Genomic DNA, 16,591 nt, shown 5'->3' with positions numbered 1-16,591 from the left:
TGGGCTGAGCCGAAGCCCAGGCTCCATCAGAAAAGAATTGGTCTTCCAAAGGACAAGCTCAATCTCAGACAAACCCTGCATTCACGAGGCAGATAGTGTAAGTGAACCAACTGGGCACCGAGTGTTTTTGTTGGGAAAAGGGTTAGCAGTGCGTTAGAAGTTCCCAGTCAGACCAAGGGCAAGGGATACCTCTGCCCACAGAGGAACGCCTGAAGGAATGGAGAGGCAGTGTTGCCAGATCTGACTTTGGAAGGAAGCTAGAAATGTAGGGTTTTATTAAAGCTTCCCGGCCTTTGGAAGGCAGTCTTGCTCTTTATTTTACAGTTCCTTGGCGGGAGTGGGAGGCGGGGGTCACTGAGAATTTATTTGTAAGGCAGCTGTGGCCATGGGTTGGTTGGTGTGACCTTTGCACTAGGTAGCCTCAAGCTACTTTGAACCATCGTGGACATGTTCAGCATGACGATCGCATTCACTGTCTTTGTACTTTTCCCGATGGAACGTTGTAACGCAAATTTAAAAAAAAGAGTAGCAATCCTCTGTTACCTCTGAGGAACACCTCACCTCTTCACCTGTACCGCCTGCGCCACAGTACTTTCAGGCCGCTCCATTTACAGTGCTGTAGCTACTCTCTAGTGAGAGACCTTCCTGTTCCTGGCAGCTGCTCCGTATTCTTACATGCCTCCTTAATTTCTACCTGAACCCACTGCTCTAATTCTAACAGTCCTTTGAAGCTTGATACACAGTCTAATTGCCCTGGTCCTCCGCTGCAAACCTTCCGTAGTTCAATTACAAGGCTAACTGACCATGCGGAAGATCAGTGCGGGTTTCTATCGGTCCCCCCTGCCCCCTCGACCAACACGCCCCACACCTACGGTCACTGAAGAATAGCGCTTGCCACCGCTATCCCACGATCACCGCGCCACCTTACTCCCCCAGCGCGGACGGCCCAGCAGCCACAGGCGCATACTCACCGCCAAACACGTCTCCGTTCTGGTAGCTCTTCCCTTTCTGGGCTTCCTCTTCATTTTGAACGGCGGCAACGTGCTTGGCGGACGCACAGCCCATACTCTCATTCGCTCAGCGTCAGCCGGGCCGGACTGCAGACCATCTCTACACACACATCTTTCTCTTCTTTAAGCACAAAGAGAAAGCCACCTTCCTGCTGAGTTGGTCAAGATGCGTGCACCTGTGAGAACAGAGAGCTGGATCAGAACGCAGGACCACGGCAACACTGGGGCTTCTATCTGGCCTTGCCGGCTGGGCAGCAATGGGCTAGGGCTGCTGGGGAATTGCACGCATGGGAGCTGTGATGGGGCCTTACAGAATGAAATCCAGCGGGGCCCACGGACAGTTGATTCCACTCAGGAAGCCAGATCGAAGCACACCTTCTGCCAGACAAATGTCCACAGGGTGAACTTTTTAAAATGGAAACTGCTACAGCAACCATCTTATACAACTGGACAGCATCAATCACATTCACAATGTTACGCGACCATCATTGCTAGGTTGTTTTTGAAATTTTCTACCCAGCTCCCTGCCCAGGTGGTAAAAACCGTGAGCGTGCCCGGCCGCCAATTTGAAGATGGGAGGTTCTAGACCAGTGGTTCTCAACCCGTGGGTTGAGACCCCTTGGGGGGGTGTCGAACAACCCTTTCACAGGGGGCAGGGGTCGCCCGATTCATAACAGTAGCAAAATTACAGTTATGAAGGAGCAACGAAAACAAATTTATGGTTGGACAGGGTGGGGTGGGGGGGCGGCGCTCACCATAACATGAGGAACTGTATTAAAGGGTCATGGAAGTAGGAAGGCTGAGAACGACAGTGAATCTAGTCTATCCAGAAGCACCCTCAGAACAAAGCCTGGTGGTCTGTCTATTTGATGGAAAACCAAGCATTGGCAGCCCTATCGGGGCACAGTGCTACTCGGATACACCTGGGACGACGAGTCAAAATCAACTTGAAGGCAACTGATTTTTCTTCCTGAGAGCACAAACACCACCTCTGTGCATGTAGGAATCTCCTAATTCAAACAACACACACCCGTAAAACAGGACCTCCCAATCTCCCTAGTCAATGGCAATCACTCTCCAGTTGCCTCTCTGCACTTCTGTGTAGCTATTTCACTTCAAGGGAATCATATGCTATTTATCTGTGTCATAGCATGGATCAGGAAGGATTTCTCTTCATGGCTAAGGAATTTCCCATTGTATGTATACACCACATTTTACTCATCCAGTCATCTACTGATGGCAGAGGTGAACTCTCTGAAGACAATACCCAAAAAAATCACATGCATTTATTCGAATAATATTTGCATACCATTTGCCACTGATACACTTAAGGGGTATATGTTGGTCAATGTTCTGGGGTCTTAAGAAACTGCATCGTAAGTATGGTAGTTTATTGTGCCAACCTGGCTGATAAAACACATGTGGGGTTAATTGAAGGGCAGAGAGATAAATGGCTCTGTGAGCCTTGCCTTTCTAGTTCTCAGGTCTCTTGCTTTCTGATGGTCGGACCAGGGTGCAGCTGCCTTAGCCAGTTCTCTGATTTAGCTGGCAAGGCTCACTTCCTGCAAGACATCCCTGAGGAGAAGTCACATGGATCTACCCCGATGCAGCCCTGTGTGCTGGAGCATCCATGTGGAGCCCCTAACAGCGCTGAGATGCTTACACATTCTCTGACTCAGCTTTCCTCCTGCAGTCGGCATCGTAGTGTGTGTTTTGTGAGATGGAGGAGGACTTTGTGGATTGGTGTTGGACATGTGATATGGGTTAATGTTGGACTTGTGGGCTCGAGCATCACTGAGTTGGGATGTTTTCTTCATGCTTACTTAACCTTTATATAAAACTCTCATATGTATGTGGATTTGTTTCTCTAAAGTACCCAGACTAACACAGTAAGCAAAACACACTATTGAGATCCACTCAACTCAGGAGGCTAGGGAAAGTTTCCCATCTTCCCCATCCTACCTGGCAGGACAGTTCTTCCCAGTCCCTCGCCTGGGAAATACTGCCGTCCCCTTCAGACAGAAGCATGGGGTAGTGGGTGCATTTCTGGTGAGTTTTGTACACAACCCATTACTTTACGTCCCCGAATGTGGCATTACTTTGGGAGCAAAAGTAAAGACAGGTGCAAACTTTTTAAAAAATAAAATTTTTTCTTCTTCTTAACTAGCTGAATGTGTTAAGGACTGAGCAGAAGATTTAGGAATATGAAGGCACAAAGCCGAAGCTGTTGTCAACCTCTTGTCAGAGACTCTGTTTTGGTTGTTAGCAGCTGCTGAGTCAGCCCAGCCTCATGCTGACCCCATGCTCCACTGACAGACAAGTGGTGGCTGCCCACGAGGTACATTGTGAGTCAAACCTCAGCTGACCTTTAATAAAAGTTGAAAGGGTATTTACTGACCAACCACACAGGAGGTGACCTCCAAGTCACCTGGAGTGAGCTGACCTTACTTGCCCTACACCTGAGGGCCCTGTACAGATTGCCGGGTTCATCCTGTTCATTTTTATTTATGAATTCATTTATTCTTCATCATTCATCCAGCCTCAACGATGTTCCCTTTGGAATGCCTCTCTGTCCATCCCATCCTGCGTCCACCTGCCGCACTGCAAGACAGGCCCCACTTGCGCAGGCTGAAGCTCTAGGCTTCTCCTAACCTTCATTAGCATCCCCATCTCACTACCCCTTCCTTGCATGAGCAATTGATGTTTTCACGGATGGAACGCAGCCTCAAGCTTTCTCTGCCTTAAATTGCTACTCCCAAACCCTTCTTCCTAGGAGCGCTAATAACATCTATGATGCAGAAATCTAATCATTGTAACCAGGCCATTTCAGCAAAGGGAAGTTTTCAAATGAGAGGAATAATAAAAGGTAATTTTAAATCAATCTAAGGAGCTCACTGAGATATAGATATAATGATCTTAAATTAAGTCAACCAAATAAAAGTTTTGAATAAGTTCTCTGGCTGTAATACTACTTATTCCTTGGTCTATTTCCTCAAACTACCCTCTAACATTGGTTACATGAAGTCATAAACAGGACAGATAGTGTGGGGTTGGTGAAGTTTTATGAACAAGATTCATGCTCCCCACCCCGTTGGTAGGTCATACCCATTTCTCAGCATTATTGAGTGATGCACATGTTTAAGCACCGGACTCCTCACCGAAAGGGTGGCAGTGGGAACCCATCCGGAGGCAACCTTGGAAGATGGGGCTAGGGATCTGCTTCTGAATGTTCCCACCTAGCACCCCCTAATGAGAGGGATGCGCTGCTCGGCGCTCAGGGTCCTCGCAATGGAACTACTCGCTGGCAACTAACCACTACTACAGCACTAGGTAGATTCACCTTAGCAAGCGTTCATCTTCTGGGAGGTCTAGGGTACCCGGCTGCTCCTCAGGTGCACGCGGAGACTCTCTGTGCCCATGAAGGCTGAACATCTCAGAAAACCCTGGACAGGGTTGCTAGAGTCGTAATTTACTCTATGGCAGTAGGTTTGGAACCCAGGTCTGAGGGAATGAACACACACACACACAATCGTTCTGACATTTCCCTGATAAGTGTTTTCAGAGCTACAGTGTTTCTGGTGCAGTCAATGTTTTCTGTCCTACAAGTTTGAATTCAGAAGGGTGTATAATATTACTTAACGGGTGTCTTTTCACTGCACACCGTTTTGTATAATTTGTCTGGATCAAGTTTATTCTTCTTGTGCAATAGCAATTTGTGCCCAATGCCAAAAGAAGGTAATAGAGTCCCAGTTGCCTCAGAAACTTCTAGAGCCCTGCACATCCATCGACTCGGAGAAGATGTATTTATACAAGAGAGGCCGGTCATTTTAAAAGAAGCAGAAGTTAGTGAGCTGGGCATGGACCGGCCTCGATGACCATTTTCAAGCAACTTCCAAAGGTCACTGAAATGAAAGATTCATTCTTACATATCAATCGTCAGTTTGTATGTAAACCACACGGAGAGATGTTACACGTCTGTAAACGTGACACCAATGATGGTATCGATGCCATTGCAGTGCAGCAGACCATTCAGTGGTTCCCAGTTGGCAGGACACAGCCTTCCACCAAACCAGATTTTACACTGTTAGGTTATTCTGAACCTACAGCCAAGCAAGAACTGTACAGAAAGCAGGTGCTCAGACAAACCACGTTGGTGTAAACCAGCAGAGTAGTGAAGCTATGGTACAGTGAACTGTTGCTATCCCACTGCCACCAAGTTAATTCCAACTCACAGTGACCCTTACGAAAAGACTCATCTTTCTTCAAAGGAGTCGCTGGGGCGTTGGAAGCACTGGCTTTACCGTTAGCAGTCCAACGCTCACTGAAAAGTAAAGCCAAGCTCACAACCATCCAGTTGTTCCCGACACACAAATGATTCTAGAAACAGCCATTCAGCGATTTGTTGAGACACCACACACACTGGAAATACCAGAATGTACCAGGTACATGCTAGCAACCAATAAGAATAAACCTCAGAACTGACCCTCTGGGTCACCAGGGACTCACTGATAAGGGAGCGAGGCCAACATTGAAATCCAGTCGCAGAATAGAGGTTTCACAGAGCTCTATGACCACGAATAATTCAAAATTCATTAATGTCATATATATACTTATATATGAATTAGATGCATATATATATATATAATATGTATCTATTGGCATTTACACTGTCATTGGGGCCAAGTTTACAAACACACACACACACACGAAATATTAGACTCTTGAAGGCTTGGTAGAAATCTGCCAAGCAGCAAGGATACCAACATAATACAGATGGAATGAACAGCCTGCAATAAAGACCCTACAGTGTGAAAAATGTGGCATATTTGCGGTGGCCTTGTGTTTTTGAGGAGGGAGACCCAGGGATGGGGGCTGGATTGTTGAGACTCTGTGGAGAGCCTGGAAGAGGTCTGGCTCACTTTATCCAACTTTATTATAAGTTTATTATAATGAAGAAAAGGCATCATTGAACACCCTAAAGTATTGGAAGTCAAGTATGAGCATGTTTTCGAAGACACAAAATTAATAACTAATTCCAGTCTCCCACCCTGTCATACTTGTGAAGAAAGATCGCCACAGAATCATGTGACGAGGATATAAAGTGGGACTTGGCTCTGGAAGGAGAGGCAAGAGTGAAACTCTGTCCAGGGAGGCAGCTGCTAAGAGTTGTGGCTGCTGCTACTGCAGTTGTCCCGTGCCACTGCTACTGCCGCCGCTGCTCTGCATTCTCAGGGACACGTTCTCAGAAGCAGCACACCCCGCTCCTCCTCTCTGGCACCGAACAGCAGCTCCCCCAAATCGTGCAGAAACGTAACAGGTGTGGGCTTCCAGACATGAAATCCCTCCTTTTCGAAAGCAAATGTGGGAAGGCAACATTTTCACACGCACACAGGAGACAGAAGTGAGAGGGGAAGCCTTGCCTCGCTTCCCTGTCTGCTGCCACCTCTTGCGAGTAAACAAAGACGATAAACATAGACAGGAGAGGGGAACCCCATCCAATCACCCACTGCACTGGGACTCAAGAGGCGACAAATCATCCTCTTTGGGAGTCCGCTGGCTCCTGACAAGTGTGTGCTGACGACAGGCTTACGCGCCCTCCAAGATGTACATGTAGGCACCTGAAACCTGACGCTCCGGGATGTTCTGAGAAGGGTTTCATGATGCTCTTGGTGCCGGAAAAAAAAAAAATCTGCATTTGGGTTTACAAAGTGAAATTTACTGTGGAAATGAACATTTCCACAGACTAACAAAAATAAAATAGATGCGTGTAAGAGTGGGAAGATATGAACAGCAAATCAGATATGTTTTAGTGCCAATTCAAATGATTCCTAAAATTTCTCATTTAATATATTTAAAACAAGCCATTATTGCTCAATATGAATAGACTCCAAATTATAAATTCATGCAACATATACATGATATATTTTATAGTAACTGACATTTTAATTGAAATAAAAATGACCACTTCAGCCATTTTTAAGTTACAATTCAGTGGTTTATAGTATCTTTACAACGCTGTGCAACCACAGTGCTATTTAATTCCAGAAAATTGTCATTTGTACCACAAAGGAACTTTGTACCCGTTCAACAGTCACCCCTCATCGCCCTCTTCCCGGCTCTGGGCAATGTCTAATCTATTTCCTGTCTCTGCCGATTTATCTATTCTGGATATTCATATAAATGGAATCACAATATATGACCTTTTGCGCCTGGCTTCTTTCACTTAGCATAATGTTTTTGAGGTTCACTTGCATTGGAGAATGCATTAGCACTTCATTTCTTTTTTATGCATGAATAATTTCACATTTTATGTATGCATTCATCTGTGGATGGACATTTGAGCGGTCTCTACCTAATGACTCTCATGAATAATGCTGATATAAACATGTGTGTTCCTATTTTCAGTTCTTTTGGTATGTGCCTAGTGGAATGGAGTTTTCTGATAATTTTATGCTTACCTTTTTAAGGACATACCAAACTTTTTGCATAGCATCTGTGGTAGTTTATATACCCACCATCAATGCACAAGTGTTATGATTTCTCCACATCCTTACCAACACTTGTTATTTTCTTCCTCTTGACAATAAAATATAACCACCTTAGTTGATACAAATATCTAATTTCAATTTGCATTTCCTTCATAATTAATCATGTTTAGCATTTTCTAATGTGTCTGTTGTTCATTTATATCTTCTTCAGAGAAATGTCTATTCAGGTCTTTCGCCCATCTTTTAATTTGACTGAATGTCTTTTTATTCTTGAGTAATAAGAGTTCTTAATGCATTCTAGATACCAAACCCAACCCAAACTCACTGCCATTGAGTCAATGCCAACTTGTAGCAACTCCATAGGACAGAGTAGAACTGCCCCTGTGAGTTTCTACTCTTGGGAGTAGAAAGCCCCATCTTTCTCCATGGAGCAGTTTCAAACTGCTGACCTTGCAGTTAGCAGCCCAATGTATAACCACTGTGCCAGCAGGGATCCAATATTCTAGATGCTGGACCGCTACTGTACAGATTTCATCTCACTCCCGGAGCTGTCTTTTCCCTCCCATGACAACGTCCAGTGATGCCCAGGAGCTTCACATTTTGAGACAGCACAATTTATAGATTTTTTCATTAGTTGTTTGCACTTTTCGTACCATCTTTAAGAATCCATTAACAACCCAAGGTCATGAAGCTTTATTCCTTTGTATTCTATTAAGAGTTTCGTCTCTTACCTATAGGTTGTTGATTCATTTTGAGGCATTTTTTCCATATGGTATGTGGTAGGTTTTACCTTCTTTGGCATGTGGATATCAAGTCATCTCAGCACTGTTTAAACAGCTAAATAGTCAAAAGGTCTATTTTTTCCTGGAGAAATGTCCTGTCATTTCCTTGGAAATCATTGGCCATAGATCCATCAAAGGTTATTTCTCACCTCTCTATTCTATTTCATTAATTTCTATGTCTCCCCTTATGTAAGTTACATACTATCTTGATTATTGTCACTTTGTGGTAAGCTTTAACACCAGGAAGTGGGTGTCCTCAAACAGTGCCCATCTTTTTCACTACAGGCATACTCTGCAGACATTGAAGGTTCTTCTCCAAGCAACCAAAATAAAGCCAATACCATAATAAAACAAGTCAGGTGAACTGTTTGGGTTCCCAGCGCATGTAAGCACTTTGTGTACACTAGGTTGTAGTCCAGTGTATGTCCAATATAGCATTAGGAGAAGGTATGAGATGGTGCAAGAATGACCACAGTATGACACAGGTGCTATATGAGCACATGCTATTGAAAACATGGCACCTATAGACTTGCTAGAGGCTGGATTGATGCGAACCTTAGTTCGGAGGGGCGGGGGGTGGGGTTGGGAACATTTGTGAAGCACAAATATTTTATTCTTTGGGTGCTATTGTAATATAATTGCTCTCTAAATTTCCACATTGGGTTGTTCCTTAACAGAACTTCAAGTACAATATGGAATAGAATTAATAAAGCAGGCATATTTTGGTCTCATTCTTGATCTCGGGGGGAGGTAGAGTTTTCCTTTTTTCACCATTTAATAGAGTATTCGCTGTAAATTTCTCCTCAATAACTTTCTTGGTTGAGAAAATTCTACTTCTAGTCTGGTAAGTGGTTTTTATCATGAAAGAGCATTTGATTTTATCAAATGCTTTTCTGTATTAATTGAGATGACTGTGTCATGTTTTAAGCAGCAATTTAATTATAAGAGTGAAGCTTTTAAGCTTCTAACTTCACCAGAAAAATATTTTAAATATCTATGGGCAACTGATATTGAAAAGGATGCTGTCGTTTCGATGAAGAAAAAACAGTCTCTTGAACAAATGGTGCTGGTAAAATGGATTTGCATGTGCAGTAAAACGAAACAGGGCATTCTACACCACAAACAAAAAGTCATTCACAGCGAATGAACGAATTAAATGTTAAAGCTAAAGTCACAAAGTTCTTGGAAAGGAAACTGGGTGACAAAACTATAAGACGCAGTTTTTTACTAACAGATTATCAAAGAATCCCTTAAGTGCAGAAACAGAAGACAAAATAGATAATGGGGACTTTATGAAAGTTAACTGATTATGGTCATCAAAAGATTCTACCCAGAAAATAAAAGACAGTCTACAGACTAAGAAAATATCTCTAGAAACCATAAAAGTCCTAAAGCCTAATATCCAAACTATATTTAAATTTTCTACACAATTAAACAAAAATAGAGACAAGTGATTCCATAAAAAAAAAATGGACAAAGGACATGAAGAGACACTTTACCAAAGAGGACAATCAAGTGGTCAATAAGCATGTGAAAGATGCTTATCAAAATGCTTATCATCAGTAACCAGTACAGAGATGCCCATTTTAAAACTACAATGGAGACAGTATCACTTCACTCTTACTAGCAGGAGATGACCAAAAAGCCACAATAACACGTTGAAGAGGATGTGGAAAGATCGGACCCTTTGCCACTGCTGGTGCAAAAACAACACAGCAATTCTTCCGCCCAAGTCGAGAAAGAATGCGGGACAATAAGCAGGTTTTCTATGGCTTTCTCACCATGGCTTTGTAGCTGCCACCAAATGACTATGTGGGGCTACACAAATGAGGTGTTTGTAGTCCATTAAGGGTATTAGATAGCTTGATGATCATAATGCAAATTTTGTGCATGGCATCTTTGTAGGGATCTTAGTTGTTTTTAGATGCAATCGGGTTTTTCAAACTCCTGGCGATCCTATGTTGGACATAGGCACGACAGCCTGAAACAAGGCCCAATCTAACACCATGCCCCACTCTCCACTGTCAGTCGATCCTGTGACAGTCTAGCCACTGAAGGTCGTCCACTTTTTTGCTTACCCTCTATTTTACTAACCATGTCCAAAGTACAAGGGACAAACTCTTTCCGTTTGCATTTCTAAAGACCAGACTTGACGACAGACTCCTTTTCCTCTTGGCAGTCCATGGCATATTTCATTTTCTCCACCAACACCATCATTCAGAGGCAGCGGGTCACCTTTGGGCTTCCTGATTCACTGGGCAGTCTTGGCAAGCATCCGAGGAGATAAAAACACCATGCCTTAGGCTAAGCACAGGAGTCCTCCAAGTGACGCCTTTGCTTGTAAGGCTTCAAAGGTCTTTTGGGGCAGGATTGCCCAGGGCAATCTGTCATTGATTTTCTGAATGCTTCCCCTCTGGGCATGGATTGTAGATCCATGTACAATGAAATCCTTGACAACTTCAATATTTTTACTGTTTATCAAGATATGGGCTATGGGTCCAGTTGTGAGGATATTGAGGGATAATCCATACTGGGACTGGAGTCTCGCATCTTCAGAGCAAGTGTTTCAAATCCTGCTGATCTCAACCAAAAACACGGCACCCCTGCATGTTGCAGATTGTTAATAAGTCTTCCTCCAATCTTTTCAAAACCGTCTTATTGGCATCTAATTCCCATATCATATCATTCATTAGACCAATCGTATTAAGAAGAGTTGTACAATCTCCACCTGAGTCGAATTTAGGACATGTTCCTCTTTCTTGTACTTATTGTCATCAGCTCTTTATTTCCCCACAACGCCCCCTGCCAAACCTCCAAGGAACCATGAATCCAGTGACTGTCTCTATGGATTTACTGATCCTGGATTTCACACACAGAAAAACATACAAAAACAACAACAGAGAAAAACTTCAATAGAAAAGAAAGCAAAAAAATATTAAAAGCTAAACAAATGTCAAATGGGTAAAAAAGGATGATCAAAAGATAAACTGTTAAACTTTTACTTAACTAACTGCAATTATCTACTTTCTAATGCATTCTGCATGGTAACAAGACTATTGATATGCTCTTTAATGCTTCCTTCCCCCACTATCTGTAATCTTTCCCCCCCAGTTCTACCTTACAAACCCGGCTAGACCAGAACATGTACATTGGTACAGATAAGAGCTCTGGTCACATGGAATCCAGGACCGATAAATCCCTCAGGAACAGTAATAGGAATAGTGAAAAGTTGAAGGATAGGGGGAGGGAGAAGGGGAGAAGGGGAAGCAATCATAATGATTGACATATAAACCCCTTTCCACTCATAACCCCTCCCCCACTAAGGGGGACAAACAACAGAAACATAGGTGAAGGAAGATGGTGTAAAATATGAACATGATAATAATTTATCAAGGGTTCATGGGGGGGGCAGGGAGGGGAAAAAGAAGAGATGATACCAAGGGCTCAAGTAGAAAGAACATGTTTTGAAAAGGATGATGGCAACATATGTACACATGTGCTTTATACAATTGATGTGTGGGTTGTTATAAGAGCTGTAAGAGCCCCCAATAAAATGGTTTATTAAAAAAAGGGAAAGAAAAATTGACATTCACTAGTTTTCTTTAAACAGCTCATAGTTGAGTTTTGATGCCTGTTTCAGAATAAATGTTACAATTATAAGTGAACAATGAAAAGATGCCCAAAAAGAAAATCTAATGGCCAGAAAATAAGTATTAAAATTACTATGCATTATTTTAGATGCTCTTTTATCTGTTGCATGTTATAATTAAAAAACATTTCTTTCTGTTAAAAAATTTTTTTAAGCCTATTCATATGCCTGGTGTGTGATCAAAGAGGATTCACCAGAGGCTTAATCCATGTGTATTGCCCATTTACTTATTTTTTTTAACTGTAACAACTTAAGAATGGGTGAAAAGGCAAATCAAATGATAAGCCATTACCTTTTAACCTAAATGCATCTGCCGTAATCAACTTTACAATGCTCTCTGTCTGATAACAGGGCCATTCACAGCCCTCCACTATGGTCAGAGGGAATTTACCGAAGGCTGAGGCCACGTGTAGAGCCCGCCAAAGGATTTCTGCCTTCCACTGTCATCCATTGCTTTCTGTAAACTAGATGTTCACAATTTGAGCTCATGCCATTCTCTTCTTCCGATTCATAGCTTGTTATTTCCAATTCTTGGGTTACCATGTGGACTTAATTAATGCCTCACTTAGATGGCTGCTTGTTTGAAGATGATCCTTTAGCCCCTAGATGTTATCCTTCCTGAAACTGGGAACCATCTATTTTTTTGCCAGTTATCTCTACGAGATCAAACTGACAACAATAACTCCATAATCATAGATGAGAATTTAATAGGACATACAAGGTCAAGCTGCCAAAGATTTTATATCCACAATCAATGCTCATGGGAGCAGCAGCCTAGAGATCAAATGATGCACAGCACTGGACAAATCTGCTGCACACGATCCCTTTAAATTTTTTTAAAAGAGCAAGGATGTTAACTTTGAGGATTAAGGGGTGCCTGACCCATGCTATGGTATTTTCCATTGCCTCATATGCATGCAAAAGTTGGACACTGAATAACGAAGACAGAAGAAGAATCAGTGGACTGGAATTACGGTGCTGGTGAAGAATCTTGAAAGTACCAGGGACTGCCAAAGAACCACCAAATCTGTCTTGGCAGAAGCATAACCAGAATGCGCCTTAGAAGCAAGGATGTCAAGACTTCATCTTACATATTTTGGACATGCGATAGGAGAGACCAATCCTTTGAAAAAGGATATCCTATGTGATAAAGTACAAGGACAGCCATAAAGAGGAAATTCTTGATAAGGGGCATGGACACAGTGGCTACAACGATAGATTCAAACCCAACAACAATTGTGAGGATGGCGCGGGACAAGGCAGTATTTCGTTCTGTTGCGCACAAGGTCGCCATGAGCGGGAATCAACTCCACGGCACCTAACCACAACACGACAAGAGTGAACATTACCAGCGGTGAGACAATATGGGGAAAGGAGGTGAGACCAGTGCACAGCGCGAAGAACGGCACTGAAACATGTAGATGCTATTGCCCAAATGCAAGTTTTGTTGAATATATTTTTCCGCCAAAAAGAAATGTATCTTAACAATTTGCCTACTTTGAGGATGACTCATATAAGTCATTTGAGAAGCAAACGATATCTAATTCACAACATTAACCATGGATAATTAGGGGAGGTTTTCACTATTCCAGTAGGAGGCTGTACAAAATTCAAGCATTCATTCATTTGGCCAACCGATAGTGATTGAGCAACTATCCCAATCTGTACGGAAGGCACTGAGTATAAAAGAGTAATCAAAATAAGATCTTGTCCCTCTTCCTATTCCCTTAGAACCTGAAAATTGCAAGAAGGGGACAATTAAAAAGACCAACTACATGGCAGTGGTACAGCTGCTGTGGGCTAAATTTAGAATGACATTGGAGTTCACGCCACCTGCACCTGACCTAACCTTGGGAGAGAACACTGGTGAAGTCAAGTCTGCGCTCAGATTGGAGCTTAAAAACATCATCAAGACCCCTGCAACCGCACCTCTTTCATAGTCTGAGTGGATGTTAAGGTATCACTTGTACTGAAATTTCTCACTTTACCGCCATCCAATCTATAAAGTGAGCAAATTTTTAGAACCATATCCTGGATAGCTTGAAAAAGATTCTTTAAAAAAAAGTCTCATAGCACCGATGAAGAATACAGCTTTCCTCCAGTTCTTAATTGCTTCCTCCCCCCACCCTCCCACTACCATGATCCGAATTCTACCTTGCAAGTCTGGATAGAGCAGAGGTTGTACACTGGTGCAGATAGAAGCTGGAGGCACAGGGAATCCAGGGTGGATGATACCTTCAGGACCAGGGCTGTGAGGGGCGATACTGGGAGAGTAGAGGGTGAGTGGGTTGGAAAGAGGGAACCGATTACAAGGATCTACATGTAACCTCCTCCCGGTGGGGCGGATAACAGAAAAGGGGGTGAAGGGAGATGCCAGATAGGGCAAGATATGACAAAATAATAATTTATAAATTATCAAGGGTTCATGAGGGAGGGGTAGTGGGGAGGGAGGGGTAGTGGGGAGGGAGGGGAAAAAAGAGGACTTGATGCATAGGGCTTAAGTGGAGAGCAAATGCTTTGAAAATGATTAGGGCAAAGAATGTACAGATGTGCTTTATACAATTGATGTATGTATGTATTGTGATAAGAGTTGTATGAGTCCCTAATAAAATCTTAAAATAAAAAAAAAATTTTTAAGTCTCTCTGTGATTTGTACTGTCCTTCATAGAAACGTTCGCAGTTGTGTGTTTAGCTTTCATTTTTCCATTAGCTTTGCTCAGCTTCTCCCCCTCTGCACCCCACGCTCCCTATTCACCCCCTCCCTGAAACCAAGCCACAGAGCAGAGAGAGCTTGATCTGGTGGTGGAAACACGCACGCAGGAACCACAACGGGAGCAGCTCTGAGAGTCTCGTTTTCGTATATTATTATTAACGGGTGCTACTTCTGAAGTCACTGATCACAGTGTGAGAATTAGACCAAAGGCATCCTTTGATCTTTGTCTTCTAATACAGTCTCATGGCGGATGACTTTTTTTCCTTTTACCTAAATCACCTCGGTGATAGGATCATCTGGTGCCTCTGAAAAATTAGGGTCCAATAAATTGCCTTTGGCTTTGTACAAACGTCTTCTGAAACAGCTACATCACTAGGTACCACGTAATTAGAAGTTGTAATTCTGATTCACAATGCCAAGAACTGCCCCAATTTAATGTTACTTTTACAGTATTTCTCCCCTACTTTTGATAGAATACATTAACAAAAGGATTTAAGGCGTGTTTTTCTTTCTCCTCCTTAAACATATATCAGGCAATAAGAGTGAGGAATCCCAACACAGGAAGCTCCAGCTACCAGGGAATCGATGTCCCTCCATTCTTCCTCTAACAACATGAGAATGTTCTTCTCTGCACACAAGCAAATCTGTCACTTTTGTAGGAATACAGAGAACAGATTATACACGTGAGATACTTTTGACTTTTTATGAGGAAAATAGTGATGGTCTTCCCCTCGCCCACTGTAAATTCTTAATGGAAGGTGTGCAGACATAGCTGCATCAAAAGATTCACTTTTTTTAAACCAGGAAAGAAAAAATAAGCAAATTCTGTTTTTGAGAAAGATCAGAGACATCTGACCTTTTAAAAAAAAGAGGCTATACAGGAAAACATTTCTATTTACATAACATCATGAGTAATTTCACTTTCTACTAATTAGTCATCGGCCTAATTCATTCTAGAACATAAAGCCAAAAATATTGCACAGAAAAAACAATCCTTGTGAAAGTCAAGAATGACACTTCAAAAAAAATGAAGAAGAAGAAGAATGAACAGTGATGAAGTCTATAAAGAAATCCTGAGCCAGGATGCACATGAACACACCACACGAGGCTCGGAGGACTGGAGAGACGTCACATGCTGATGGCAATGGGTGCGTGCGGAGCTGTCTGTGAAGAAGAGAATGTGGCCATATTATTAATAGACCAGGAGCAACGTGCCCCTTTCTTCCTCTGATTAAAAAGGGAAATCAAGAGACATCTAAAACCTCCTTGATTTTATTGAAGGCAGAGCCAACATGCAAGTTCCATAAAGGAAGAAATATACATATAAATAACTAATCAGTCTGTTTGCCCATCTGCTCTGTTTCACTCTAACGAGTGTGAACACAGCAGGCGGGAGGGGGGGAGGAGGCGGCTTCAAACGGTCTCTCATCTTGCAGCTTTAGTGTCCTTTGGGTACTGTTCACCCCGCTCCACACGTCACTGTGAATGTTAACCACGGCACATGCAGAGACGTCACAGCTGCCACACGGAGGACGGGGCAGAGTTAAACGCTCCGCCTGCCCGGCCGTTGCTGGCATCACAGAACTCATGCACACCCTGGCTCACACTCATTCGACATTCGACGTCATGGCAAAAAGACATGGGTTTTGGCTTTTGCCTTCTTTGTGGGAAAACGCTCACGTTCACTAGTAATAACTGTACAGAAGTGCCTCTCCAGAAGGTAACAACAAGGTGATAAGAGTTCTGCGGCATTTCTGACACGTGTGGTGCTGAGGATGTACAGTGACCCACAAGAAGAGCACTGGATCGGGCCCACCAGCATGGAGTTCTGGTCTCAGCCCACACACCTGCCTCGGTACCAAGCCTAGTGAGTGATCTGAGCCCAGCCTGGATGCACGAAGCGATGCCAAGGCTGAGGTGAGCCCTTACCTAGGCCATTTCCTACCTAC

The 16,591-nt window shown here is 43.1% G+C and overlaps 1 protein-coding gene across 1 annotated transcript in view; it reads right to left on the bottom strand.

Annotated features, from left to right (window-relative positions):
* C1H1orf21 (chromosome 1 C1orf21 homolog) overlaps positions 1 to 16,591 on the bottom strand; it is a 317,291-nt gene that overhangs the window by 188,909 nt on the left and 111,791 nt on the right. Inside the window, exon 2 of the mRNA XM_075528302.1 lies at positions 972 to 1,186. Coding sequence (XP_075384417.1) covers positions 972 to 1,065 — 94 coding nt within the window. The 5' untranslated portion in view covers positions 1,066 to 1,186. The remainder of the gene's footprint in view (positions 1 to 971; positions 1,187 to 16,591) is intronic.

The sequence above is a fragment of the Tenrec ecaudatus genome, chromosome 1, assembly GCF_050624435.1.
Source record: "Tenrec ecaudatus isolate mTenEca1 chromosome 1, mTenEca1.hap1, whole genome shotgun sequence".
Taxonomy (NCBI): domain Eukaryota; kingdom Metazoa; phylum Chordata; class Mammalia; order Afrosoricida; family Tenrecidae; genus Tenrec; species Tenrec ecaudatus.
This window is presented reverse-complemented; position numbering and strand designations above follow the sequence as displayed.